The 27835-nt window shown below is 47.5% G+C and overlaps 1 protein-coding gene across 1 annotated transcript; it reads left to right on the top strand.

Annotated features, from left to right (window-relative positions):
- The first annotated feature begins 32 nt into the window (after positions 1 to 32).
- Positions 33 to 27835, top strand: Ypel1 (yippee like 1). The gene is made up of 6 exons (XM_059277861.1): positions 33 to 146; positions 528 to 662; positions 21135 to 21417; positions 24732 to 24775; positions 25212 to 25320; positions 27490 to 27835. Exons 2-6 carry the CDS (start codon positions 595 to 597, stop codon positions 27577 to 27579), a joined length of 594 nt encoding a protein of 197 aa, XP_059133844.1. The 5' UTR covers positions 33 to 146; positions 528 to 594; the 3' UTR covers positions 27580 to 27835.

Here is a 27835-nt window from a genome sequence, read left to right on the forward strand (position 1 = left end):
GCGGGAGGATGCCTCGCGCCGGGCCAGGGCGCCAACGGCCAGACCGCGTCCCGGGCCACACCGGGACCGCCTGAAAGCCGAGCCCGCGCCGACCGAGCCTGGGCCGGATGGGCGCTGCGGACCGGGCCGCGGACCGCCGAGCGGCCGTGAGTACGGGCGGGCCCCAGGCGGGTGCTCTGCGGCGACCTGAGGATCGGCGGCTCCGGGAGGGCGGGCAAGCACCTGTTGGGCGCCGCGGGCCGGGCGGGAGCGCGGAGGGGAGTTGACTTTGTTCTGTCTTCCCGGCATGTCGGTATTTAGTTCATTACGTTTTGAAAGACAACACAAAACCTCAATGTTTTGATTTTTTTTACTCCCCGCCCCCATTCTCCCTATTGTTTTCTCCCTACCTTAAAAAAAAATGGGAAAGGAAATGAATACAGAAGATACTTCCAATAAAGGAATGTTAAATAAAGGGTGGCATTTTCAAGTTGCCTGTACAATAATTAAAAGGAATTGTCCTCATTGTTTACCACTTGTGGCTCTAGGCTCTATGAATGCAAATTGCCAACAGTAGCAACTAAATAAGATATCCTCTCCTCAATACCTGCATAAATGCTCATCTTCGACGTCAAATCATGTGCCGAGCTCCAGGATGGAAAGCTGGCAGAATTCTGTTTTCGGTAAATAGACGTTTAGAATACCGTTTTCCATCCCAAAGCTCTTTCTGACCCAGTTGCCCTCTTCTGAGTATCCAAAACGTATTTATCTTAATCTGATGTGTCTTGGCCAAGAATTGTACACACCTGCCCCCTGCTCTGCTAAACTATTCAGGTCCTAAGGCCAGGCTTACCTCCTCTAAGGAACCTTTCCAGGACCTTCTGAGCAACCCACCCTCACCCATCACCTCTGCTGTCCTCTAGTAGATGTGTTAACAAATGTTTGCTGAGTACCTGCCTCCCCCTCACCAGGAGCTGTTCTGTGACCAAGCTGGTCCTGTGTGTGTGGGGGTGCATGTGCACAGTGGGATGTAAATACATACATGCGCATATATAAATTTATGAACGTTTAGCCTGCATGTACGCATGCTCACCTTGTGTGTGCCTGGTGCCTACAGAACCAGAAGAGGATTTCAGATCCCCTAGAGCTGAAGTTACAGATGTTGTGAGCCCCCATGTGGATGCTGGGAATCCTACCAGGGTGGTACGCAAGAGCAACAAGTGCTCTGAAATACCAGCCATTTCTCCAGCCATTGTTTATGGACTCTTAAAGACAGGGGTGGCATGTTTGAAGATTGCTGCTACCAGGATCTCTAGGGCTTTGTGTTCCTGGCCAATGCCTTATGTGGTTACCATGGTTTCTTAGGGATTAGAGCAAATTCTTGCCCTACTACAGACATGTGTAGTCCAAAGGGCTGGCCCAGATGAAACACACACACACACACACACACACACACACACACACACACACAACTAAACCATGTTAGTGACCAATCTGAATAACAGTCTGTCTTCTTGGTTCAGGGCCTCATGCATTCTAGGCAGGTGCCCTTTATCACTCTACCCACAGCTCCAATTTTGTAAATAAACTTATTTTAGAATACTTTTAGAATTACATAAATGTCACAGAAGAGCTCTGGGTGTGGCTCAATGGTAGAACATGTGCTGAGCATGTGTGAGGCCCTCAGTTCCATCCCTGCTAAACACACAAAAGTTTCCAGCTGTCAGGTGGCGGTGGCACATGCCTTTAATCCCAGCTCTCAGAAGACAGAGGCAGGTGGATCTCTGTGAGTTCGAGGCCAGCCTGGTCTACCAAGCGAGTTCCAGGACAGCCAGGGCTACACAGAGAAACCCTGTCTCCAAAACAAAGCAAAAGAAAAAAAAAAAATAGTTCCTGGCTCAGCTCTGGCAGTCCCACCAAACCCAAACCCGTTCACCTCCATCACTGTGGCACGTTTGGTCAAATACCTGAGAAGGGTCTGTTCTTTACATCTCAGGTTATCTTTGCATGTAAAGAACCAGCGTTGGTGGACGTGTGTCAGCATCGGTGCTGTTCCGACATCTGTCTTCAAGCACCCCCTGTCAGGAGGCACCAACGGGTAGCCTGCAGGGCTGATAAATGCACTGGAAATTTAAAATATAAAGAAGCAGCTTGTTCGCAGTCTTACACATACTAGGCAAGTGGGATGGGATTTAGCAAAGGACTTAGGTGCAGGTGAGAGAAAATCCTGAGTGGGTGGAGAGCTAAGGATTCTGGGGAAGGCGGCGTGAGATAGAATCAGATATAAGATCAGTTTTGTCCCCAGGATTTAACCTCCTGTTATAAGTCAGTGCCTGGGTCCTGCACACCATCAGCAGGCATACGTGGAGTGGAAATCCTTGAATATTTGATTATGTTGTGCATAGCATGTAAGTAAATAAAGTTGTTTAGCCAGGCCTAAACATAGTGGCGCACGCCTTCCATCCCAGCACTCAGGAGGCAGAGGCAGGGATCTCTGTGAGTTCTAGGCCAGCCTGATCTACTTAAGTGAGTTCCTGGCCAAGTTAGGCTGCATAGCAAGACTCTGTCTTTAAAAACAAAAACAAAAACTAGCTTAGCTAGGCATGGTAGCAGGACGATGAGGAATTCAAGGTCATCCTTGGCTACATACAGAGTTTTAGGCTAACCTGAGCTACATGAAACACTGTCTAAACACAACAAAACAAAGGACTAGAGAAATGACTCAGTGGTTAGGAGTGCATACTGCTCTTGTAGAGGACCCGAGTTCGATTCCTAGCACCCACATGAGGCACTCACAACCAACTATAACTCCAGCCCCAGGGGGTCTGACACCCCTGACTTGCACGTGTGCACACATGCACATACACACACACACAATTACAAGGAAAACTGTACAATTCCCAGCTGTGTTTCCTCTCTAGCTGTCTTCACAGCCATCATGCCATTCAGGGAAACCAGGCAGCTTTCTGCTGGCTTGTCTCTGAGGCCAGAGCTGTGCAGAGCCTTGCTATTGGCAGCAGGAGGCAGAAATGATGTGCTGTGGCATCTTAGACAAGAAGAGCTGATTGGTAGTCAGTGTTGTGCTTAGGCAGGAGGAGGTGGAAGGTGAGGGACTGAGGGAAGAGGTGTCTAGAACACTGGTGTGGAGGGAGAAAGAGGTGGCAGTCCTCAGCAGGCACAGGGCATTTTGTCTTGGGGCTGCTGTGCAGGCTGCTGTGCCTGAAGTGTGGGAGAAAGCTTCTCATCCCATGATTCAAGTGGGGAAACAAAGGATATGAGGAAAGAAGTAGGGACCACCAGAGGCCAGCTCTAGTGACACTGTGACTATTTGAATCCTTCCAGATCTTTCCAAGCCTGTGAATGTAGGTCCTGTGCATCTGAATAGTCCATTTGTATGTTTAGCATCAAAATATACAGGTGCAGGGCCAGCAAGATGACTGAGCAGCAAAGACACCTGCTGTCAACCCTGACAACCTGAGTTTGGTCCCTGAGACCCACACAGTGGATGGAGAACCACCTCAGAGTTGTCCTCTGACCACACCTGTGGTACACACACACACACACACACACAGATACAAGAAAATCAGGCCTTCCCTCACTGCAGCATCAAGCCCCATCCTGGCGGTGTCTCTCATACATGAGGGCATTTGCAGACTCTCAAACTTGAGGTGTTTTCTAATTTTTTGTTATTACAAGGGAACATTGTGACTGCTTTTATCCAATTGCTTTGCAAATGTAAACTCCTTCGATGGACCATTCCAGTGCAGGAACATACACCCAGGAATGTTCTAGATGAAACATCTCCCCCCCATCGCCCAACACCCCCCAAAGGCCTCAATATGTTAGCCATGCCAGCTTCAAATTCTTGGATCAGTTGGTCTTCCTACCTCAGTCTTCCGCGTAGCAAATGAAGTTACACAATGGCCCAAGCCCACCTGCTTGTTAGTGGCGGCATCGAGCCTGTTAAAGCAATGTTGTGTGCGGTCAAAGGCGTGGGGCAGGTGGTGGTGCACACCTTACTCCTAGCCTTTGGAAGGTGGAGGCAGGTAGAGCTCTGTGGGTTCTAGGCCAGCCTTGTCTACATAGCAAGTACCAGGCCAGCCACAGCTCAACAGTGAGACCCTGACAGAGAGGAAGTGGGGAGTTAAGTGGCTGGCTGGAGGGGTATCGTGGTTCCACACTTCATACCATTGGGCACCAAGAGCTTCCGGGCTTCAGTTTGTTCCTCAGGGTCTTTGTCTTCCACAGTGTGGTAAGTGCGCCATATGGACATGAGCCTGATCCACAGACTCTTAAAATAATTGTATGTGCTTATTTTAGGTGAGAAACTTCTGGAACACAGCATACTGGTTTGCTAAGGAGAAGGAAAAAAAGGGGAAAAAAAAAAAACAACAAAAACCAGTGTCTGTTGTGGAGGTGGATGCCCACCACACTCAGGACTCAGAGTCCTTCCTGTGGTGGTCACGACTCACCTGGCAGACTGACTAGCATTTGCTCTCCAGTTCCTTCACAGGGCCTCCTAATTGCTTGTTAGATCTTGCAGTGTTTTCCCACTGTGTAGCATCTGATTTAAAGCCAATTAAGTGGACACACAGACACCATTTCATGGCTGCTGTCAGGCCGTGACTGGTCCAAGATTAGAGCCGCTGAGATGACCTGAAGTTTGTATGGGGCAGTTGCCCCTGAAGGGTAAAAGGCAATCCAGTGAACAGACCGAGCCCAGGAGGAGCTGCTCTGGGCACTAAGACACATAGGCAGACTGTTAGACCAGGATTGATGAAAGCGGTGTGGAAATCAAAGAAAGTCGGGCACGTGCAGAAGCAGAACTGTTCCTTTAACCAGAACTACTGAAGGGTTGCCGTCTCGCTGTGGAAGTGGAGACTGTGCAGATGTGGTGTGGGAGTCTTGAGGTTTTACAGGATGGAAAGGGGGAACTTTGGGGGTAGAAAAGTCCATCTGAGGTCAGTCCCCTGCAGTCTGGAAGTGGTAGACACCAGCGGGTTTGGTGTGGGGGTCTCCTGACCAGAAGCGTCCACAGGTGTCGTCAGTCAAGGCTGCTTCCCTGTGGGAGTCTCAGTCCACTTGAGGCTTGTTCGTCATTAAGCTTTCACAACCGCTTCAGGTAAAGACACCTTGAGATCAGGGCCACATGGTGAAGGCTTCTGCCATAGTCTGTTTTCTGTTGCTGTGATAAACACTATGACCAAAAGCAACTTGGGACAGAGAGGGTGTATTTCATCTTACACTTAGGTCATACTCCATCATTGAGGGAAGTTGAGGCAGGAACTATTGGAGAATGCTGCTTACCAGCTTTCTCACTCTCTAGCTAGCTTTTGTTTATTATTTCTGTTTTATGTGTATTTGTCTATGCACCTGTGTGTAGGTTCTGTGGAGGCCAGAAGAGGGTGTCAGATTGCCTGGAACTGAAGTTACAGACAGTTGTGAGCTGCCATGAGACCAGATCCTCTGCAAGAGCAGCAGTGATCTTAACTACTGAGGCATCTCTCCAGGTCTCAACTAGCTCTCCTATACAGCCCAGACCTACCTGCCTAGGGACAGTGCTGCCCACAGTGGGCTGGGCCCTCACACTTCAATCATCAGTCAAGACAATCTCTCACAGACATGGCCATAGGCCTGTCTGATCTGGGCAACAATTCACTTGCAGGTCCCAGATGTCCTCACTGAATTAAGTTAACAATAAGAACTAACCATCAGTCTCCAGGTAAGGCGAAAGTGCAGTGGAGTGGGGAACAGCGGAGCGCTTGCTGAGGTTAGAGAGCTTCACCGCGCTCATGACTGCCTGTGGGGCCATGTGCACAGCACTCGCTAGACCCAAGTTCTCCCTTCTCAGGGTGCTGGTGTGATTCAGCCGCTCAAGAATTTGCAGCCTCTTAAAGTTGTGAGTGCATGCTTGTTTGGTTGGAAAATACTTTTTTAACTTTTTATTTATATGTGTGTATGCCTGTCTTTATGTACACTATTTATGTGCAGTGCCCACAGACACCAGAGGAGAGCATCAGATGCCCTGGAGCTGGAGTTACAGGCAGTTATGAGCTGCCTGATGTGGGTGCTGGAAACTGAACCCAGGTCCTCTGCAGGAGCAGCAAATGTTCTTAATCACTGTACTGTCTCTGCAGCCCTGTACTCAAAATGTTTAATTCATAACATGGACCCAAACTAAACAGTAAGCTAATGACACCTTGAATCTATATAGGTGAGACTACTTCCTGGACTCTGCAGAGGCTGACTCAAGCATGACTCTGGTGAAAGCCCTGGCTTGTGCATTGATGTTTTGGAGGACTATGGTCCTCAACCTGGGGAAGTATGAGTCAGGGAGAGAGGGATCCATGCCATGCCCCATCACCACCAATCCTGCAGAAGCTAAGTTTTCCTCGGTGAATCTCATGGGCCACCTTGTCCATCTGTCTGTCAGTGTGTATGTGCACATGAACGCAGGAGCCCACAGAAGCTGGAGGACTCAGTTCCCCTTGCAGCTGTAGATGCAGGTAGTTTTGAGCCACCACATGTAGATGCTGAGAATTGAACCCAGGTCATGTTCTTTAACTGCTGCCCCATCTCTCCAGCCATCTTTTATTACCTGTATTATAGCTGAAGTTTTCTCCAGTCCTGCCCAGACCCATGGACCCCACAGCCGCTTATAGATTAATCATTCAGAAGCTTATATTAATTATAACTGCATGGCCATGGCTCAAGCCTTTTGCTAGCTAGCTCTTATATCTTAAATTAGCCCATAACTATTAATCTATGTATCACCACATGTTCTGTGGCTTTACCTGTGTCCCATTACAGTTGCTCCTTGGGCAGCTTGCTGGTGTCTCCTGACTCAGCTCTTCAACTTCCCAGAATTCTTCTTGTCTGTTTATCTGCCTGGCTACTGGCCAATCAGCTTTTTATTTATCAAACAATCCAAGCGACACATTCACAGCGTACAGAACATCCCCCAGCACAGTATAGTGTGTCTTCTTAAATCACTTCCAGTTTTAATTTTCTTTCAGTTAATCACACAATACAGATGTACTGTTAGCAAGGCTCTGGCCTTGGTGTCTCCGCTCTTCTTTGTCCTTATTGGACGTGTGTCTCTTGTGAACAGTGTCTGTGGATTTTGTTTTCTGATGTAATCTGAAACCTTGAACTTTTAGTGCACTTTATTCCTTTTTGTTTGTTTGTTTCTTTTCTCTCCTCCTTTGAGTGCTTTTAAATAGACAATGTTTTATCATTCCTCTGTCTCTCTTAGTGGATTCTTATAGAAGTTTCCTCAGGTACCACCAGAGTTACCATTACTTCCTCAGATTCAAAACCTGGTTTATAATGACATTTTGACTACTACTGGGCCTCGTATATGATGACTCCCCTAAGACTAGTGTGCACAAAGACATCTAGTAACGTTTGCACAACAGTGAAATTCTCCTCTGACCTCACATTTCTCAGAAAATATATCTGTAACTAAACAATACTGTCTTTGTGGAAAAACTCAAGGACTTTGGACGTTTTTCACTTCAGTTTGACTTATTGCTGTCATATGTTGCAGCTGGATCTTTTTAGGACTCTACACATTCTGACTGTCCACATAAGCCATTTTCTTTTCTACTTGTAGTTTTGAGTGTGAAGTTTCGACTGTATGTAGAGTTGCTTTCCTTTAGTAATATTTTAATACAATGAAACCTTTAAGTTGTCTGACTGTGTCACGCACGTTGCCAATTCTTTTGTTTTTGTTAGAGGCTGGTAAGGAGGACAAAGTTTTGCTGGGTAGCCCAGGCTGGCCCAGAACTCAGAATCCTCCTGCTTCAGCCCTTGAAATGCTGGAACTACAGATGTGAGACTATACCTGATTCTTTATAAAAATGAGTTGGTTCTGTTCTGGGTGATGCTGGGCTTTGAGCCCATCTGAACCCAAGCTGTGAGAGACTACTGCATAGAAAGCTTAGGGTAACGGTTAATGTAAAACCTTTGTTGTCCTGTTTTTTTGTGGTTTGTCTTTTGTTTTTTTGTTTTTGTTTTTGAGACAGGGTTTCTCTGTGTAGCCCTGGATGTCCTGGAACTCACTCTATAGACCAGGCTAGCCTTGAACTCAAAGATCTGCCTGCACCTATGTCTGCCTCCTGAGTGCTGGGATTAAAGGTGTGCGCCACCCACACCCAGCTGTCTCCAAAGTCTTATTGACACCTTGAGTTCTTGTCTGGGTTTCACTGTTTAGTGTGGAAACAGTTCCGATCATCAGTTAATCCTGCCCCCCCCCCCCCATTTCTAGACACGTTTATGGCCTTTTTCTGCTTCCTTTGGTGTTCTTCAGTTTTCTTGGTCTACATCTAGTCATGATTTTATTTTTGTTTTTCCTGCTTGGTATTTAGCCCAGACACTTCTTAAGTCTAGTGTCTCTTCAGTTCTGGAAACTCCTTCATCATTAATGTCTCTGACTCATCTTCAGTTCAGATTCTCTCTTCCTCTCTCCCTTCATCTTAGTCCTGTTAATCCCCTTGTATTAATGGTGTTTATTTCTAGTTCCATTTATATTAATTCCTAAATGTGCAAGGTCATTCTCCCTCACTTGTCAATCATGTGTCTCTGTAAACGGGCAGGAAGTCCTTACCGATCCATGTCCATGGAGTCTCTGCTTGTCTCCACCTGGCCCTGGTACTAAGGCTTTGTTTTCCTGAGGGCCTTGGGAGACTAGACAGGTGTTCTACCACACTGAGCCATCCCCAGCACACCTGGTTATCGTGGTTTGTTTTGTGTGTTGTTTGTTTGTTTTTACTGTACTCATTTCTAATTTTTAAGATTACATTTATTATTTGGTTGCTTGGGAATTGGGGTGTGCCACAGTGCACAAGTGGAGGTCAGAGGCTGCTTTCGAGAATTGGTTCCCTCCTACCACCATGAGGACCCTGGTGATCCACCTCAGGTCACCATGCATGGTGGCAAATACCTTTTCCCACTGAGCCATCTGGGAAATTGTTATATTGTTCTTCCTGTGGGGATTTCTCAGGACTGAAATACATATACTTTCTCCAAACTAGATGTGTGCTTTCATCTGCCTCTGCCAGATGCCTTAGGGCCTTGTAGCAAAAAACATCTATTGGGAGACCTTCTGACTGGTGGAATTGGGGGCTGTGAATTGACAAGAGGGCCGTGCTGTGATGACTGCCTCTGTGGCTAGGACACCTGCAGTCAGCCTTCAACTTGCAAAGAGATTCCCATGGTTCTAGGCTCTGTGAAATGCTTTCAGGGCAAGAACAACCACCATCCTCAGGCAAGACTTCTGGGTTCAGCTGTGCACAATGGTGTCTAGCCATTCATCGTTGTTTTATCATCACATTGTTGCTTTAAGGAAATGGCCCAAGCTGGATGTAGTGGTACACCACAAATCCCAGATACTTGTATGGCTGAGACAAGAGAACGGACAGACAGTGTGTTGAAAGCCAACTTGAACTAAATAGAAAGACTATTATCTCTCCCCCCCCCCCCAATGCCATTTATTGAAGGAGGGAGGAAACCTTAAATGCAGGCTTACAGCACAATGGGAGAATCCCAGAGGGCAGAAGTTCACTACTGATGTTTTACAATCTTGCATCTAAGCTGTTAACGCCCAATATGCAGGATACACAGACAAATAACTTCCCTTAAGCATTCAGGAGGGTGAAACCCGGCAGGGAATTAGCATAGGGAGGATATCAAGGTCAAGATCCGCAAGCAAGGCAACAGTTACCCAAAACGGGGGCCAGGGACCTACAGGTCCCCCTTTTACTAATAAATGAGCTTCTGACTTAGGTTGCGTGGGATGTCAGCAGGTCACCTTACCCGTCATGGAGACGCCTGCCCAGACCACACAGGCTCTCTGTCTTAGGTTGGTAAGCGACCCCAGGCATTACCCATCTCTGAATACTCATTATCATACAGGCTCAATCTTGTGTGAGCTGCAGAGTTAACTGCTGCCAAAGATCTCAAAGTGGCACTGGGCTTGCAATCTATGTGTTCGACACAGAAAAGACCAACAGAAGTCCTAACCCACCATAGCCAGTAGGCTAAAGGCAACTGAGCCATTCCCTTCCTTAACGAGCCTTACTGCAAATTGGAGTCCTTGTAAGATGGTATCCCAAAAGCAAATGGAACTTGAGTTTATAAATTTATAACTTTCAAAGCCAATCGAAATGTATATAACTATTGAATTAAATTTATCATGCCCAATAGAATGAAAGAGTAATTAACTGTGGTAGCTACTTTTGCTGCCAGGGTCTCCACTGTGCTAACTGTAGTAAGCAATTATGAAATGGCAATCCCAGAAACAGTAGCAGCGGTGGCTGCCATTGCTATAACAGTAACAATGGCAGCAGCAATGTCAAATTCTCTTCTGGAGCATGTGGACATCCACTGGCATGGATACAATTCCAGTAACACGAACCTCCAAGGCCCATTTTTCTTGATCCCAGCATGACTTAAGCTGGCAGCCCTGCAAAAGAACAACTAAGAACCATAAAGAAAAAGCAGGCAGCTCATAAGGAGCATAACTTATGGTCTTACAATGGCTACATTCAGGCTCACAAATTTTAAGGTATCTTCAAAGGGGGCTAAATGAATTTCAGGAGGCCAATAAATGTTGCACAGAGCCACTCCTGAAAAATAGGTACTACACCAGCTTGTAGAGGATTGTGAAAATGAAAAGACTTAGCTGGCATGCTACTGTTAACAAATGGAGGTCAGTGACCTTCCTTAATCTCCAAGGTGTCTGGGTGACACGTTCTCAAACATACTTGAAAAAGCAGTTACCATACATTACCTTCTAGAGAATCCAACTGCATGGCTACGGTTCCTAGGCTTACGTTAATGCTTGCCAAAGTTGGCTATATTGGGCTCTCAATCCTCTTTGGCATCAGAAGGGGAGAGTTTTTCACGAAGGCCCAATAGGTCTCTGCCATGTTGGGCTTCAGCAGCCACCACAGGGCACACACAGTGCTCAGGAACCCAAAGAGGAACCTCATTGTCCTGAGGAAAGACAAACAGAATCCCGGGTGCACACCAACCCCAGATCAGGTCCCCTCCAAGTGCCAGTAGAAAGATCCTTCCATCACTCCAGAGGGTAATTTGCAACAGGAGCCCTCCAGTGCTTATCTGCAGTGGATACTCCAGCAGAATCCGATAAAAAATTTAAAATATATACAACAAGGGGAAGAATAGAATGTGGAGAGGAATGATGAGCCCCTAGTTCCCCCTTTTTACTTTAGCAAAATATGTTTGTTTGGTTTTTTTTAATAGTTCAATTTTTTTTATTTTTAATTTTTCATTTTTTTTAAATTAATTAATTTTTCTTTTATCAGCTTGATACAGTATGTATTCCCATCTTAATTTTGAAATGTTTCATTGAGGCTTGCTCAGTAATTGAGTAAAACCAAAACTTATTATAAGCCACAGTCATCCTAGGGTCCCCCCCCCCTGCTATCTAGCCTCCCTGGTTCTGTGGGTTGCAGTCTGATTGTTCTTTGCTTTATATCTAGAATCTACTTATGAGTGAGTACATACAATGTTTGTCCTTCTGGGTTTGGGTTACCTCACTCAGGATGATTTTTTCTAGTTCCATCCATTTGCCTGCAAATTTCATGCTGTCATTGTTTTTCTCTGCTGAGTAGTACTCCATTGTGTATATGTACCACATTTTCTTTATCCATTCTTCAGTTGACAGGCATCTAGGTTGTTTCCAGGTTCTGGCTATTACAAATAGTGCTGCTATGAACATAGTTGAGCATGTATCTTTGTGGTATGATTGAGCATTCCTTGGGTATATGCCCAAGAGTGGTATGGCTGGGTCTTGAGGTAGATCAATTCCCATTTCTGAGAAACCGCCATACTGATTTCCACAGTGGCTGTACAAGTTTGTACTCCCACCAACAGTGGAGGAGTGTTCCCCTTGCTCCACATCCTCTCCAACATAGACTGTCATTAGTGTTTTTGATCTTAGCCATTCTGACAGGTGTAAGGTGGTATCTCAGAGCCATTTTGATTTGCATTTCCCTGATGGCTAAGGATGTTGAGCATTTCTTTAAATGTCTTTCAGCCATTTGAGATTCTTGTTTTGTGAATTCTCTGTTTAGCTCTTTAGCCCATTTTTCAATTGGATTGTTCAGTATTTTGATGTCTAGTTTCTTGAGTTCTTTATATACTTTGGAGATCAGTCCTCTCTGTGAAATGCTTTCAGGGCAAGAACAACCACCATCCTCAGGCAAGACTTCTGGGTTCAGCTGTGCACAATGGTGTCTAGCCATTCATCGTTGTTTTATCATCACATTGTTGCTTTAAGGAAATGGCCCAAGCTGGATGTAGTGGTACACCACAAATCCCAGATACTTGTATGGCTGAGACAAGAGAACGGACAGTGTGTTGAAAGCCAACTTGAACTAAATAGAAAGACCATTATCTCTTATTTAAAAAAAAAATAAAAGCCAGGCAGTGGTGGTACATATCTTTAATCCCAGCACTCAGGAGGCAGAGCCAGGTGGATCTCTGTGAGTTCGAGGCCAGCCTGGTCTACAGAGCGAGATCCAGGACAGGCACCAAAACTACACAGAGAAACCCTGTCTCGAAAAACAAAACAAAACAAAAAAACTAGACAGATAGCTCAACCATTAAAGGCTAGGCTTAACAACCCTCCCTCTCCCTCAAAAAAACCAAACCAAAAAAAATTTTTAAAAACAATTTTATTTGGTTAGCATTTTTAGTACTTCTCCAAGAGAGGAGGGTAGGTCCAAATGTGACAGGTCATAGTTTGAGGTTGGAGGTTGACTTTTTTTTTTCTTTCTTTCTTTTTTTTTTTTTTTTCAAGACAGGGTTTTTCTGGGTAGTCCTGGCTACTCTGGAATTCACTCTGTAGCCCAGGCTGGCCTCGGAACTCACAGAGCTCTGCCTGCCTCTGCCTCCCGAGCGCTGGGATTAAAGGTGTGCGCCACTGTACCTGGCTTTATATTCATTGTTTTGAAACAGAGTCTGTCACTGAACTGTGCCATCATGCCTGGGCGTGTGCATGGGTGCTAGAGGTCTGAATTCAAGCCCTCGTGCCTCAGAGGAAAGGGCAAAGGCCTTTCCTGACTGAGCCATCTGCCTAACAATATGTTGATAGATTTTGTTTTCAGTCTAGCTAGATTTTTCTTTTGGAGAACTTGAAACTCATTACTGAATGTACACACATATACACATATGTTCATATGACACACACACACACACACACACACACACACACACACACACACACATTTATCTGCTATGTAAGTTGGTTTTCTGGAGCTCACAGCTTGGATGCATGGATGAGATGCAGCGTTCAGCATTATACTGAGCAAATGTCCATAATGTACCTGACAGAAACAGGAGACCATGAGAGGACCTGCTCAGACCTCCAGCTGCTCCAGAACCACTGGGTTTAATTTTAAAGCAACAATCACATTTGGATGTTGGTTTGCATCTAACAGTCCCCCACAGGTTCACCTGATCACCTGCTGACAGTGCTCTTTGGAAGGTTGTGGGGTCTGCCTGGAGGAAGTGAGTGACTAGGGTAGGCCTTTGAAGGTGATATCTCTTCTCGTTTTTGGCTTGCTCTCTCTGCTTCTTGGTCCACAGACTCCCACCACCAGAAACAGGAGTTGCTTTGCCATCATGCCCTTCCCTGTCACAGAGAACTAAAATCCCTCAGAAACTGTGAGTTGAAACGAAGTACTTCCTTTAAGTTGTTTCTTCCACGGTAACACAGTAGCAACTCCCACAGTTGTCTATAGTTACAGGCTGTGGTCTTTGCTCTGGCTAACCAGGCAGGGCAAGCCACACTTGTCCCCAAGCATCTCTCTGCCAGGAGGCAATGCACCGTCCACCTTACGGTTGTTTGTAGTCTGTTTCAGTTCCCACAACCCGTCATGGACCAGGTACATGGGCAAAGCATCAGCAACTGTAGCATGATCCTAATTGTCTTAATAAAACCCGAAGCCAGGGATCAGGGTAAATGCTGAAAGATCAGAGAGACAAAGGAACGAGCCACAGCCACCTCACACCTCACCAGCTCCTCAGCCGAAAGGACTGAGCTCCTGTCTCCTCTTGCCTTGTATTCCTTTCTCCGCCCAGCCATGTCACTTCCTGTCTCCACCTGCCTAGTGCTGGGACTAAAGGTGTGTGCCACCACTGCCTGGCCTCTATGGCTAACTAGTGGCTGGCTTTGCCCTCTGATCTTCAGGCGAGCTTTATTTGTTAGAGCACAAACAAAATATCACCACAAACAACTAATAGAAAAAGAGGTGGAAGAAGAAATCAACACGGGATAAGAATAACTGTTAACCAGAGACCACTGAGGACAGTAACGCTTCCTGTGACCAGCCACTTCCCACCTGCACCATCTCTAAGGCACAGGCTGCAGTGGGCACCCAGTCTGCCAGGTTGTCCAGCTGCCTCGAATGTTACAACAACTCACTTGTAGGAATGCAACTGTAATGGAGATGAAGGACACATCCCGGAAGGGAAGACTTGGAGAGCAGTGTCCCAGAAGAGGACCTGCATCTTACACAGAGAATCTCCTGTGGGTGGCCAGCGGGAAGCAAGTGCAAGTCCCAGTCACATGCTGTCTTACACCTGCCCCATGGGAAGATACTCAGAATGTTGCCATATCTGCAGACAGGATGAGGAGTGTCAGGAGCTGGCCTGCTGTTAGGCGACACACTGTTGTGCACCAGAGACAAGCCACCATGGTGGCACTCTGCTCTGACCAGCCTGAGGGCTGCTGCACACCCACAAGCTGTCATGAGCACCCAAGCACAGTCACCCAAAGAAACACAGCGGGCACATTGTCACGGCACTGTGTCCAGAGCACAGCTGGGAGGGCACAGTGGTGTTACTTAGGGCCATACACGGCGGTGACATGGCTGCCATGACAGATAAATACCAAGACCAAATTAGGTGGCGACTAGATGGGGGGCTGTGGAAGGGACGGACGGCAGCCTGGGAGAACTAGATGTCCTTCTGCTCCCAAGACCCACTGCATCTGTCTGCTTAAATGATTAACTCTTGCAGTACTGGAGGTGAAGCAAAGGTGAAGGAGTCTGCAGGGTTGGTTTCTGCTGAGACCTCGTGTCAGCTCCCACACCTGTCTCCCCTGGGGCTTCGATTGCCTCCCAGTGTGTGTTCACGTTTAGATGGATGTCTGCTGTTAGGCCCACCCTAGTAACTTCGTTTTAGCTTTGTACTCACTGAGCCGTCTTGACAGTTCATTTTCATCTTTTAAAAGACCCATTTGGAAGCTGGGCATAGTTAGTGCACACCTGAAATCCTAGCTGGTACTCGGGACCAAGACAAAAGGCCCAACAGGTTTGAGGCCAACATGAGCTATATAGAAAGACTCAAAGTTTAAGAAAAAAAGCCAGGGAGTGAAAGGTCTTGGATGTGGGTTCAAGGGGACACAGCGTGAAGAGCATTAGCTGGATTGTTGGAAGTAAGGAGTTCACTAGAAAGGTCATTAATGCTGTAGACAGAAAACAGAATGGTGGCCAGGCGGTGGTGGCGCACGCCTTTAATCCCAGCACTCGGGAGGCAGAGCCAGGAGGATCTCTGTGAGTTTGAGGCCAGCCTGGGCTATCAAGTGAGTTCCAGGAAAGGTGCAAAGCTACACAGAGAAACCCTGTCTCGAAAAACCAAAAAAAAAAAAAAAAAAAAGAAAAGAAAAGAAAACAGAATGGTGGGGACTCAAGGGCCGACAGCATGGGGGAGGAGGGCTCTGAGAAGGAATCAGGCCCATGTGGCAGAAGTAGGTCTCTTCTTGGAGCTCTCTGAAGATGGAACCTGCAGCCAGGTGCTCTGAGTCCCAGACAGGGCACAAAGAAGGATGGGGAGCTGCATGCATGGCTACATGGGTGGCTGCCAGTGCCTGTGATGTAAACTCACTGCCTCTAAGTCTGCTGACTAAGATTTAGTGGGCGAGTGGTGCTTGTTGGTATTTGTGAGAGGAGGGGGGCTGTAGGTGTTGTGGCTGCATCCTCACCTTACACTCTTGAATGTGCAGGGCATGTAACACATGCTGTAATCCCAGCACCAGAGATAGATTGACTGACAGATCCCTGTAGCTTGCTAACCATCCAGCTTAGTCTGACTGGCAAGTTCCAGGCCATTGAGGGCAAGGAGGGCTGGTGAGATTGCTCAGCAGTTGAAAGCTCTTGCTGTGCAAGTCTGCAGATCTGAGTCAGTCTCTTGTGATATATCATGTACCCTAATAAACTTGCGTGGGGATCGGAGGACAGAGCCAGCCACTAGATTAGACATAGAGGCCAGACAGTGGTGGCACACACCTTTAATCCTATCAATCGGGAGGCAGAGATCTATCTGGATCTCTATGAGTTCAAGACCACACTGGAAACAGAGCCAGGCATGGTGGCACACACCTTTAATCCTAATACTAGGAAGCACACACACCTTTAATCCCAGGAAGTAACATGACTGGGCAGAGAAAGGTATATAAGGAACTAAAGAAGTTCAGCTGAGACCCTTTTGGGTGAAGACTCAGGATTTCAGTCAGAGGATTCATGGAGTTGGTGAGGTAATAGGTGGTGGCTATGGCTTGCTCTGCTTCTCTGATCTTTCAGCTTTTACCCCAGTATCTGGCTCTGGGTTTTTTATTATAAGACCATCTTAAGATTGAAACAACGGGGCTGGAGAGATGGTTCAGAGGTTAAGAGCACTGGCTGCTCTTCCAGAGGTCCTGAGTTCAATTCCCAGCAACCACATGGTGGCTCACAACCATCTGTAATGAGATCTGGCTCCCTCTTCTGGCTTGAAGAGATATACACAAGCAGAACACTGTATACATAATAAATAAATTAACTTAAAAAAAGATTGAAACAACATCTGGCACCCAATAGTGAACCAATCTCAGCATTACATTATACAGTTACAGAGAAACAGCCAAAGGCTTTCAGTCAACCTTAATCTATCCGGTAACCTTACAGGAACTGCCAAATGCTCAAGGCTGTGTACAAGCTGACTAGACTCCACTGCAAATGTTAGATTTGAGGAGATTTAAAGAAGCAATAGTCTCATATGGTATGCATTCCCCATTTGTGAAGCAGATGTTAAACTCATGGTCAACATGATAGAATTATTCCTCAAGACTGGAAAGATTTGGTTACAGCTGTTCTAGAAGCTGGTCCACAGTTACAATGGAGGACCTGGTAGAAAGATGAGGCCAAGACCATTGAGCAACAAAGTAAGGCTAGAGGCATTGAAATATCCCAAGATCAAATTCTTGGAGAAGGCAATTATGCTAATGTAGAAAGGCAGTCTCTATATGATGACCACACCCTGGCTTAATGCTGAATGGCAGCTTTGAATGCTTGGGACAGAATTGAAGAAATAGGAAAGAAAATTGAGTCATTTACTAAAGTTATTCAGGGCCCAAAAGAAACCTTCATGGATTTCTTACAAAGGCTGTCTTCAGCAGTAAATAGAATGATACCAAATTCAGAAGCCAGACAGATAATAATAGAATCTCTGGCTTTTGAAATGCTAATGCACAATGCAAAAGGATAATTAGGCCATTAAAAGTAAGATCAGTACCCTTGGAGAAATGGATTGAGATACAATGAATGTTGATCTCATGACTATGATGATGTTTGGATAGGAAAGGTGATTTCCAGAAGTTTGAAGAAAAATAGTAATGTCACGTGTTTTGATTGTGGTAAACAATGTCACCAAAAAAGGGATTGTAAACAAGGGTGTTCCTAGAAACAGTGTTTTTTCAAGGAACAGTGGCAACAGAATGCCCCTCCCTTCTGGATTATGCAGAAGGTGTGGTAAAGACAAACATTGGACTAACAAATGTAGATCATCAACAAGGGACAGACAAGGTAATCTTTTGCCTTTGCTGTTGGGAAACTCCGAGGGGCCTCATGCAGGCCCCCATGACAAATTCCATTCAGTCCTTTCCTGCCATCATGGAAGAAACCCCTTCCCAGAGCAATTAAAGAACCTAATGCCTATTGTAAAAAACCATACTGCTCTGGGTTTTTTATTATAAGACCATCTAAGTTTCAAACACCAGTCTCTGGGACACAGAAAGCCAGACGTATCACACACTGTTGAACTGCGGCACTGCTGTGGTGAGACGCTGTGGGCATGTCAGCTCGTGTAGAATACGCAGAGTGGCAGAAGAGGAGACCCCACATGAGCACGATGGAAAGAGAGAACCAGCTCCTAGACGCTGTCCTCTGACATTTTCGTGTGTGTCATGATCTGTGCATGCCTACACTCATACACATACAACACACATAAAACAATACTGAAATAAAAATGGGAGGGGGTGTACCTGAGCTAGATTCCTAACACCAATATTGGCAGATCACAGCCATCTGTAACTTCAGTTCCAAAGGACCAACGCCCTCTTCTGGCAGCACAAACATACATGCACATAAAATACACTCATACACATAAAATAAAAACAAACCTCCTAAGACAAAACAAAAACAGTTGGGTGACTCCTGAAGAATGACACCCAAGGTTGACCTCTGCACTCCACATACACACCCATACACACATAAACACACATGTGCACATGCACACACACACTAAAACTATAGAAGGCAGGGATGGGGGTGGGGGTTACAGGCCAGCTCAGTAGAGCTCACTGGCCTAGCATGTGCATGCAAGGCAAGGCCCCAACTCCCATCCCTAATGCCATGGAGAAGCAAGACAACGTGTGACTCGTGTGAGGAAGTTATTTTTCTGAACTGGCAAGTAACATGTAAAGGATTAGTCAGTGTCAGGGCTGTCACTGTGATTGTTGCACTGCTGTGCCATGACAGTTTAGGGTCTGGGGTGTGTCCCTCATGAGCCTTGTTGGCTGATGCTTCATGAGTCCCAGAATCAAACAATGTCCTTGATCAAATGTTTTCTTTTCTCCATTTTCTTAATTATTTACATGTAAAATAAGCCTCTTGTGTCTGCTGGGCACCTGCTAATTGCTATCAAAATGGTAAGTTCATAAAACCTGGGAAAGGGGCGCTGGTCCTGGATGGAAGCTACTTGGGACACAAAGTCATCATAGTAAATGGAGGACATTGACGGCACCTCAGACCATTCCCATAGCAAGGTCTGGTGGCTATCCATCAAGGTGACAGATTGAGGGAGAGAGGGAACAAGGCCACGTTTGAGGAGCAATACAAATCAGGCAAGAATAGATGGTTCTGGAATCTTCGATTTTAGGTCTATTTTTGTTTCAATCAAAAAAGTCAAAGAGAAGAGAAGTAGCTCACCCAGCAGCACTTGTAACTAAACACGGATGGACGACTGGACTGGACCGGAGAGTGGCTGGGTCTGCTCTAGGTTCCTGTGCTGTGTGCGTCCAGGTATGACTTGGTTTCTCCACTTTCTGCTCCCAGCCCACTGCCGAGTCTGCCTCAGCACTGTGCCTAAGCAGGTGCTGTCTGCTAGCTGTGCAGGAGGCGCGAGCGGATGATAACTTCTGTTTGTACTAAACAATGACCTGTGCACATAACAAATCATCAGGAACATCCAACCCATGGGCTTGTCAGTCACACCAAATGGAACCCACTTGTGGCCATGAAGAAGGAGCCCTGGAGACAGAGGTGTGGCAGGCACACTGACTCCTTTGGTCACTTGGTATACACCTCAAGGACGCCACACCTCCAGCTCCCACCTGTGGTGACTGGCACAGCCTGTGACAGTCTCGCACCTAGACAGATCTACACTCACGGTTATAAGGCTCATCTGGTCCCTAGAGACTTTTTGTTTGATTTTCGAGACAGGGTCTCACTAAGAAGCCTTGGCTGGCCTGGACCTCAATCTGTAGACCAGGCTGGCCTCAAACTCGAAGATCCGCCTGCCTCTGCCTCCCAAGTGCTGGGACTACAGGTGTGTACTCTTTCTGCCTATGAGTTCTCTGCCTCTGAATTGTGTAATTCAGTCCTTCTGAGCCATTATGAAACCTGTACATTTACAAAGCTTTAAAATAGTATGGAAATATGTGTACTCCGTGAGCTAATATTAGCAAATAAGATCACAGAGCCGGCCGGGAAGATGGTTCTGGGTAAAGAGCAAGCTGTGCAAGCATGAGCACACACAAGGTCAGAATGAGAGGCGCTGGGGAGGTGGCTGGACTGTGAGAGGCTTGCTGCACAGGCATGAGGGCCTGGGTTCAGACCCCTAGAACGCAGGTAAAGCTGCATGTGGCAGCAATCGCCTGTCCTGGAGAGGCAGAGAAAGGATCCCCAGGGCGGCCGGGCCAGCCAAACCCGAGTCCCCAAGGTGGGTCGGAAATGAAAGCACCTGCCACACAGTCGGGACAACCTGAGTTGTGGAAGGAGAGATCTGACCTCCGTGTACACATACACGCACTTACACACACAAATAGTGATAATTTTTTTTCAAATGAGATGGAGAATGGTTGAGAATGACATCAAATATTGATCCTCAGCACATGTAACCACATACACAAACATATGCACATGCATACACTGCACATACACAAAGATTAGAATAAAAAAATCTTTAATTGGCAATGACCATATTATTAAGTAAAATCAGATTACTTGGCATGTTGCACCCAACAACCCAGCTTGTGCAAAGGTACAAACATGCTTGCCTTTGTTTCTGAAATAATGTGCTTACAACATTAGATGTACACGTAAAGACTTGGCTCTCACCGGGCGGTGGTGGCGCTCACCTTTAATCCCAGCACTTGGGAGGCAGAGCCAGGCAGATCTCTGTGAGTTTGAGGCCAGCCTGGTCTACATAGGGAGATCCAGGACAGGCTCCAAAGCTACACAGAGAAACCTTGCCTTGAAAAAAACAAAAAACAAAAACAAAACAAAACAAAAAAGACTTTGCTCTCAAAGGAGACAGGCAGGAGGATTAAGACCAGCCTGGGCTACAGAATGAGACCCTGCCTGAGAAAAAACGATCTTGGGTGGAGGCTACAGCTCAGCGGCCAGCCTGTGCTTTCCCTGCACAAGGCCCTAGCCCTGACCCCAGCACTACAAAATAGGGTGGAGAGAAAGGGGCGGAGCCTTAGCTTTGGGCCTGCGCCCTGTTCAAATCATCTGAGCCCTAACACACCTCCTCACGCGGCTGCTGCTGTTATACAAACCAGAGCCTGTCTAATTTGTTTGCAGGTCACACTGGTTTTCTCTTGCCCCAGTGTGTGGACACTACCACACGCCCTCCAGACCAGCGACGGCTCTTGCGTGTATTTTCCAGTGTTTCTTCTGTCAGAGAGTCCGACAGAGCCATAGTTCCTCCAGTGCTGGCCCGGAGCTGAGGGACGAGCGCCCAGCAGACATGGTAAAAATGACCAAGTCCAAGACTTTCCAAGCTTACCTGCCGCACTGTCACAGAACGTACAGCTGTATTCACTGCAGAGCCCATCTGGCCAACCACGATGAGCTCATCTCCAAGGCAAGTGATCTGGATTCGAAACTGATGAGACAAGGCTTGCACATGCCTTTAATCCCAGCACTGGGGAGGCAGAGGCAAGAGGATCTCTGTGAGTTCGAAGCCAGCCTGGTCTACAGAGTGAGACCTCAAAAAGGAAAAAAAGCCATGAGGTAATGACAGGTAGAACTGATTGGGAACAGCAGGGCTTTGGCGACTTGTGACAACTGCTGTTGGCCAAGATCTGTCACTTGAGCCAGTAGTGAGAGTCAGGTACCATGTACGGCCATTTGTCTGCAGCGTGCCAGGTATATCCATCATGGGAAGGGGCACAAAAGTAATCTGAGAAATGGTTTTGACATCAGCTGTTTTAAAATTGCGTGAAGAACAGAAGTGTGCTAGAAAATGAGTGATTTGAAACTTACCCATCGTATCAGATAAACATTTCAAGTTAGAAGATGCCACACATAAAATTCTTAAAGGTACAGAGACTTCCAAGAGGTATGACATCTTCATCTGAGCTGGTGATGGTGAGGGTGACTTTTAGCTTTGCATCCTATAACAAGATACTTGAGGAAATCAGCTCAATAAAGAAAAAACTTGTCTATGGTTTCAGAGATTTCCGTGCATGGCCAGGTGTCCCTCCCCGCCATGGTAGGAGCGTGTGCAGAGGAGGGTGGAAAGCAAAGAGGAAGAGACCAGTGTCCCCGTGGCCTCCTAGGTTTACCTAGAGTAACCTAACGTCCTTCCACTGGTCTCGACCTCCTGATGGTTCCCTCACTGCCAGTAACAGCCAGTTCAGGATCCAAACAACAGTGACAGCCATGGCAAACTCCTGAGTGGTCTTTCTGCTTAGGACTTGGTGAAACTGAGGAGCACACGCCATGTTCCAGCATGTTGGAAACTAGAGCCACCTCCATGAGAGTTGACCAGGCTCTGGGTCTGTATTTGTCACTTAACAAAAAACCCCCTGGTCCACAGAAGCGCCTCCCATTAAGAAATAATAGTCTCACTATGTAGTCCAGACTGGCCTGGAAATCAGAGATCCACCTGCCTGTCTCCCGAGTGCTGGAACTACAGGTGTGGGCCAGCACAGCTCGGCCTTCTACGCTGTTAGCTCACAGGCGTGCTCATGTTTCCTGTCACGTCAGATGACCTGTGAGACAGAGTGACTGTCTCCTGAGTCATCTCACTGTCCTTCATAAACTTCTCTGTCACTGAGGAAAGCCCTGTGGAAAAGCCGTGGAGGGCTTGTAGAATCTGCAAGCAAAGGAAGAATGTAAGGCTGAGGGGTGTGTAAAACGGCTAGAGATGAGTGTTAGTTAAACTGAAAAATGAACGTAGAATAATATTCTTAGTCCTAGAAAACCACTCCAGGGGATACTCCTTTTAAGCCTGAAATCTGTATTTTATTTATTTCCATTTTTTGTTTGTTTTGTTTTGTTTGTTTGTTTTTGTTTTCTTTCTCTGTGTAGCCCTGGCTGTCCTGGAACTCACTCTGTCAACCAGGCTGGCCTCGAACTCAGATCCACCTGCTGCTCTCCCAAGTGGGATTAAAGACAGTCACCGGTGACTCTGCCTGGCTGAAATCTGTATTTTCAAATCAAAACATATCTGGGTGGTCTGGGACATAGCTCAGTAGCAGAGTGCTTGTGTGGTGCCCAGCATCATGAGCTACCTGATTTTTTGAGACAGGGTCTTTCCCTGAGCTTAGAGCTCTTTGCTCAGATCCAGCAAACCTCAGGGATCCTCTGTCTCCTTCTCCCCAGCACTGAGATTACAGGAGCATGCAGGCACGCTCAACATTTTTTTTTTGGGGGGGGGAGTCAAAACAGGGTTTCTTTGTGTAGCCCTAGCTGTCTTAGAACTAGCTCTGTAGACATCCTGAGTGCTGGGATTAAAGGTGTGCACCACCACTGCCAGGCTTATTTTTAAAGGTATTACAAGGATGAGTGTTTTGTCTGGTGTCCGCTGAGTCAGAAACGGCATTGAATCTCTTGAGACTAGAGTTACAGATGGTTGGGAGCCTCCATAGGTGCTGGGATTCTAACACAGCCCTCTGCAAGAGCAATAAGTGCTCTTAACTGCTGAACCATCTCTACAGCCCCATGCTTGGCTTTTAACATCTTTCAAGATTTAAATCTGTGTCTGTGTGGGAATATTGTGCACCTGGGTGCAGGTGTCCTCAGAGGTCAGAGGTGTTGGATCCCCTGGAGCTAGAGTTACAGGGTTGTGAGCAGCCCAAAGTGGGTGCTGGGAACCCAGCTCAGGTCCTCTGTAAGAGCAGTGTGTGCTCTTAACTGCGGAGGCATCCCTTAAGCTCCTGCCCTACTGGAGGTGGACTTCACTGTGCTGGGCTTCACTATACCATGGCTCAGCCTCCCAAATAGCTGAACTACAGGCACAGGCCACCACACCAGGCACAGGATGTGACTTTGTTTTCAGTTTTTCTGAGACAGGGTCTAGCCATGTAGCCCTGACTGGCTTGGAACTCACAATGTGGCCCAGGTTGGCCTTAAACCTATGGTGGCCATCCTGCCTCTGCTCCCGAGGGCTGGAATTGTAGACAGGTATGCTCAGCTCAGGCTATGCCTTTTTTTGTTTGTTTGTTTGTTTGTTGAATGTCACTGAAAAAGTACAGAAACTTCCCCTCATCTCCTAATACCTGAAGATAGTGAGGCTCCAGAACTACTTTAGGAGAGGTAATAAGGGGGCTAGAGAGATGGCTCAGCAGTAATAAAGTGCTTACTATTCCGCAGAGGGCCTGAACTGGGTTCTCAGCACCAACATGGTACCTCACAACTTCTTTCAACTTCCAATCAAGGGGATCAGATACCCTCTTCTGACTTCCAAGAGCTCATTCATGCACATGGTTGCGCATCCTTACACTCAGATACACAGGCACACAGAGTGAGAACAGAGCATGCTTATCTGTGGGGCCTGCCCTGGAGCCCGAGTGCAGTCACAGTCACAGAGCCTGCCGAGCCTGCCCTCTGAAGCCCATTGGCTGTGACCTTCTCTTAACTTAGCCAGGCCAATCTTGAGACCAAGTTGAAGCATTCCTCCCAAGTTCCGGCGTCCAGCTGTGGTGTGCTGTGGATATGGTGCAAAGCACAAGGATGCTCTGACCGCTTTCTGAAGTCTGGAGCGGATCTGTCCTTTGAAACTGGGAAGCAGTGTCTGCCTTGTGCTTCTGCACCTGTCCCAGCAGATGCACAGCCCACAGGGCTTCGGGAACTGCACCTGTGGGGTGTCTGCACCCGCTCCTCCAACATCCCCGAAAGCAGAGCTCCCGTGTCTTGCCTGAGTCCCTGCTAACACCTTCTTCTTCTTTGCAGTCCTTTCAGGGGAGTCAGGGACGAGCCTACCTCTTCAACTCTGTGTGAGTACGTGCTGTCATTAGGCCTGACTCTGTCTCGGCTTGCTCACTTGTTAAGAGCTGGGGAGGGTAACTGGGTAATGGAGCTGCACCAGTGGGCCTTGGTCAGCTGGGAAGACTTGAGCCTCCTGCATCTGTGTTTGGGAAAGCACAGTTGTTGTGTCTGAGAGTTTAGCCTCCAAGTCTGACCTTTGGGATTCCCTTGGTGGGCTGGCTATGTCGCAGTAGTAGAGGGCTTGCACAGCGTGTATGAGGCCCTAGGTTTGATCCTGAACACCATAAAGGAAAAAAAATTAATTCCCTCTTGTTAAAGTGGGAGTAGGAGAGTTGAAACACCTGTGTTGACGCGGAAACTGTTTCTGGTGCACGTAGTGATGTGGGGGAGGGGAAGGGGACTGGGCAAGGGGACCTCCAGCACAGTCACCCTGTGTCTTGACAGGGTGAATGTGGGCTGCGGCCCCGCTGAGGAGAGAGTCCTGCTAACTGGGCTGCATGCAGTGGCTGACATCTACTGTGAGAACTGCAGGACTACACTCGGGTGGAAATACGTAAGTACCTGGGCCTGGAGAGCGGTGGTAGTGTCATTCAAACCCCGCAGGTTCTCATGGGGACAGCTCAGTGGCAGTGCTTCAAAGGTCTGCACAAGGCCTTCTATCCCCAGAACTTCATAAACTGGTCACGGAGCCACAGCTCAGTGGGTAGAAGCACCTGCTGCCAAGCCTGACAGACAGCCTCGGTCTGACCCCTGGGTCAACATGATGGGAAGAGAGAACCAGCTCTTGCCACTTGAGTGCCACAGCACACACATGCACAAACACACACACACAACACACACACACACACACACACAGACACACACACCAACAGAAAATGGGCAGCAGGCACTCAGGAGGTGGAGGCACCCGGATCAGTTCCTGGATACAAGATCCTGTCTCAAAGAGTGCAAGCTCCCAGCGGTTCCTTGGAGCACACCATGTGCCACTGTGGAGCACAGGGCCATGGCAGTCCCCGGGTTCTCCTCCCAAGACCCTGCTTTCTGAGGCCTGGAGTGGGGGTTGCCACCTGCCTGTCTCCAGCTTCTGTGCCTCCCAAGCTCTGTGACTCAGGCAGTTCCCACATCTGACCTCTTTCACATGGGATTTAGTCCTCATGCTTGTGTGGGAAGCATTTATCCACTGAACCCTATTCCCAGCCTTGTGCCTTTTTGTTGTTGTTGTTTTGGTTTTGGTTTTATGGTTTTTTTTTTTGTTGTTGTTTTTGGTTTTGGTTTTTCAAGACAGGGTTTCTCTGTGTAGCTTTGCGCCTTTCCTGGAACTCACTCTGTAGACCAGGCTGGCCTCGAACTCACAGAGATCCGCCTGCCTCTGCCTCCCGAGTGCTGGGATTAAAGGCGTGCGCCATCACCTACCCTCCCACACCCCCCACACCCCCCACCCCGGCCCTTGTGCCTTCTTTTGACTTCTGGATTCTCATAGGTCATGGTGGCCTACTCTTTCCTTGAATTCTTGAGTCTTCCAAACTCCTCATGAACTGGAAGGAACCAGATACAACCCCACAAAGCATTAGGCTCTGGGAGGCCCCTCACCTGGTTGGCCTGTGTCTCCAAGTCCCTCTTTTGTCCTCCCTTGTAGTGAGCATGCTGGTCACACTGTTGCACCTCCTGGGACTCATCCCAGACCTGTCTCCAGCACTTCAGCAAGCCACATGCTGTAAGATGCTAAGGGAGCATTCATGGTCAGACGGGCCTGCTCTTGGGCTCGGAAGATGATTCAGTCGGGAAGCGCTTACTATGCAGGCGTGAGGACGAGCTCAGATCAGTGTCACACTTGTAAAAGGCAAGTGGGGCAGCATATGTCCATAACCCCAGTGTGGAGACAGACAGGAGCCAGCCCAGCTGAATTAGTGAGCCCCAGGTTCAATAAAAAGGTCTTGTCTCAAAAAACTAAAGCAAAGAGAGGACTGGAGACACAGGGCTCAGCAGCTAAGAACAGTAGCTGCTCTTCCAGAGAACTCAGGTTCAATTCCCAGCACCCACGTGGGGCAGACAGCTCACAAAGTTCCAGGGGGGATCCAGCGCCCTCTTCTGGCCTCCACAGGAACTGCATGTGCACAATGCAAAGGACATCCAGGGATACACCCATACATACAAAAATAAAATCAGATCAGATCAGATACAGAGCTAGCAGGACGGCTCAGCAGGTGCAAGCATTTGCTACACAGACCTGATGACCTGAGTTCATCCACAGAACCCATGATGGAAGGAGAAGACTCCAAACTGCTGCTCTCTGACCACACACATGCTGTGGCACAGGTCAATAAAACACATGAACCTCTGGCCTACACGCACACAACCCAGCCCCACCTGTGTGTGATTGACTGTCCCCAGTACTCTCCTTCACACCTCCTGAAGTACCACATACAATCAATGCCTAGTGAGCAGTGTGTTTGTGGTGCTGAGGATGGAGCCAGAGCCACAGGCATACCTAACAGCACACACTGAGCTACATCCCCAGGCCTGGAAACAGATTTAACACTGCTCATAAGTGTAATGAGCCATTCAAAATCACCCTGTACTGACCCATGGATCCTTCTGGGCCTGGGTCAGTGCACAGCTCGGAGCACGTCTGAGTAGAGGTAATGCTACAAACTCCACTGTTTACCAGGAGTAGAGTAGACAGAGTGTGTCCTGAATCCTCCTCTCTCCTTCCCCCCTCAAGGAGCATGCCTTTGAGAGCAGTCAGAAATACAAAGAAGGAAAATTTATTATTGAACTTGCCCACATGATCAAAGACAATGGCTGGGAGTAAAGGGAAGCACTCCACTCCTGAGTACTGTTTTATGAAAGCTGAGTGTGGGAAGACCTGGCTTCTGGGACAACACCGCTTGAACTTTGACCTCACAGGCCCAGGCCGGCCCAGTTCAACACTTGAAGGCCTCTCTCTGGGCTGTTCACTTGGGTAAGGTGCCCCCAAATGAGCCCCTGCGTGGACACTGTTGTTTCTGGAAGTTTGCATCCTTTTCCTAACTTCTCACGTTCTAGAGAAAGAATTACCCCACGGATGA

Source organism: Peromyscus eremicus, chromosome 12 (genome assembly GCF_949786415.1).
Source record: "Peromyscus eremicus chromosome 12, PerEre_H2_v1, whole genome shotgun sequence".
Taxonomy (NCBI): Eukaryota; Metazoa; Chordata; class Mammalia; order Rodentia; family Cricetidae; genus Peromyscus; species Peromyscus eremicus.

Excerpts from the sequence above, each read along its gene's own strand:
- Ypel1 (XM_059277861.1), top strand. The coding sequence starts at position 595 with ATGCTCATCTTCGACGTCAAATCATGTGCCGAGCTCCAGGATGGAAAG. Across the intron at positions 24,776-25,211 it reads GCCTACCTCTTCAACTCTGT|GGTGAATGTGGGCTGCGGCC; the intron begins GTGAGTACGTGC and ends GTGTCTTGACAG. Across the intron at positions 25,321-27,489 it reads CTACACTCGGGTGGAAATAC|GAGCATGCCTTTGAGAGCAG; the intron begins GTAAGTACCTGG and ends TCCCCCCTCAAG.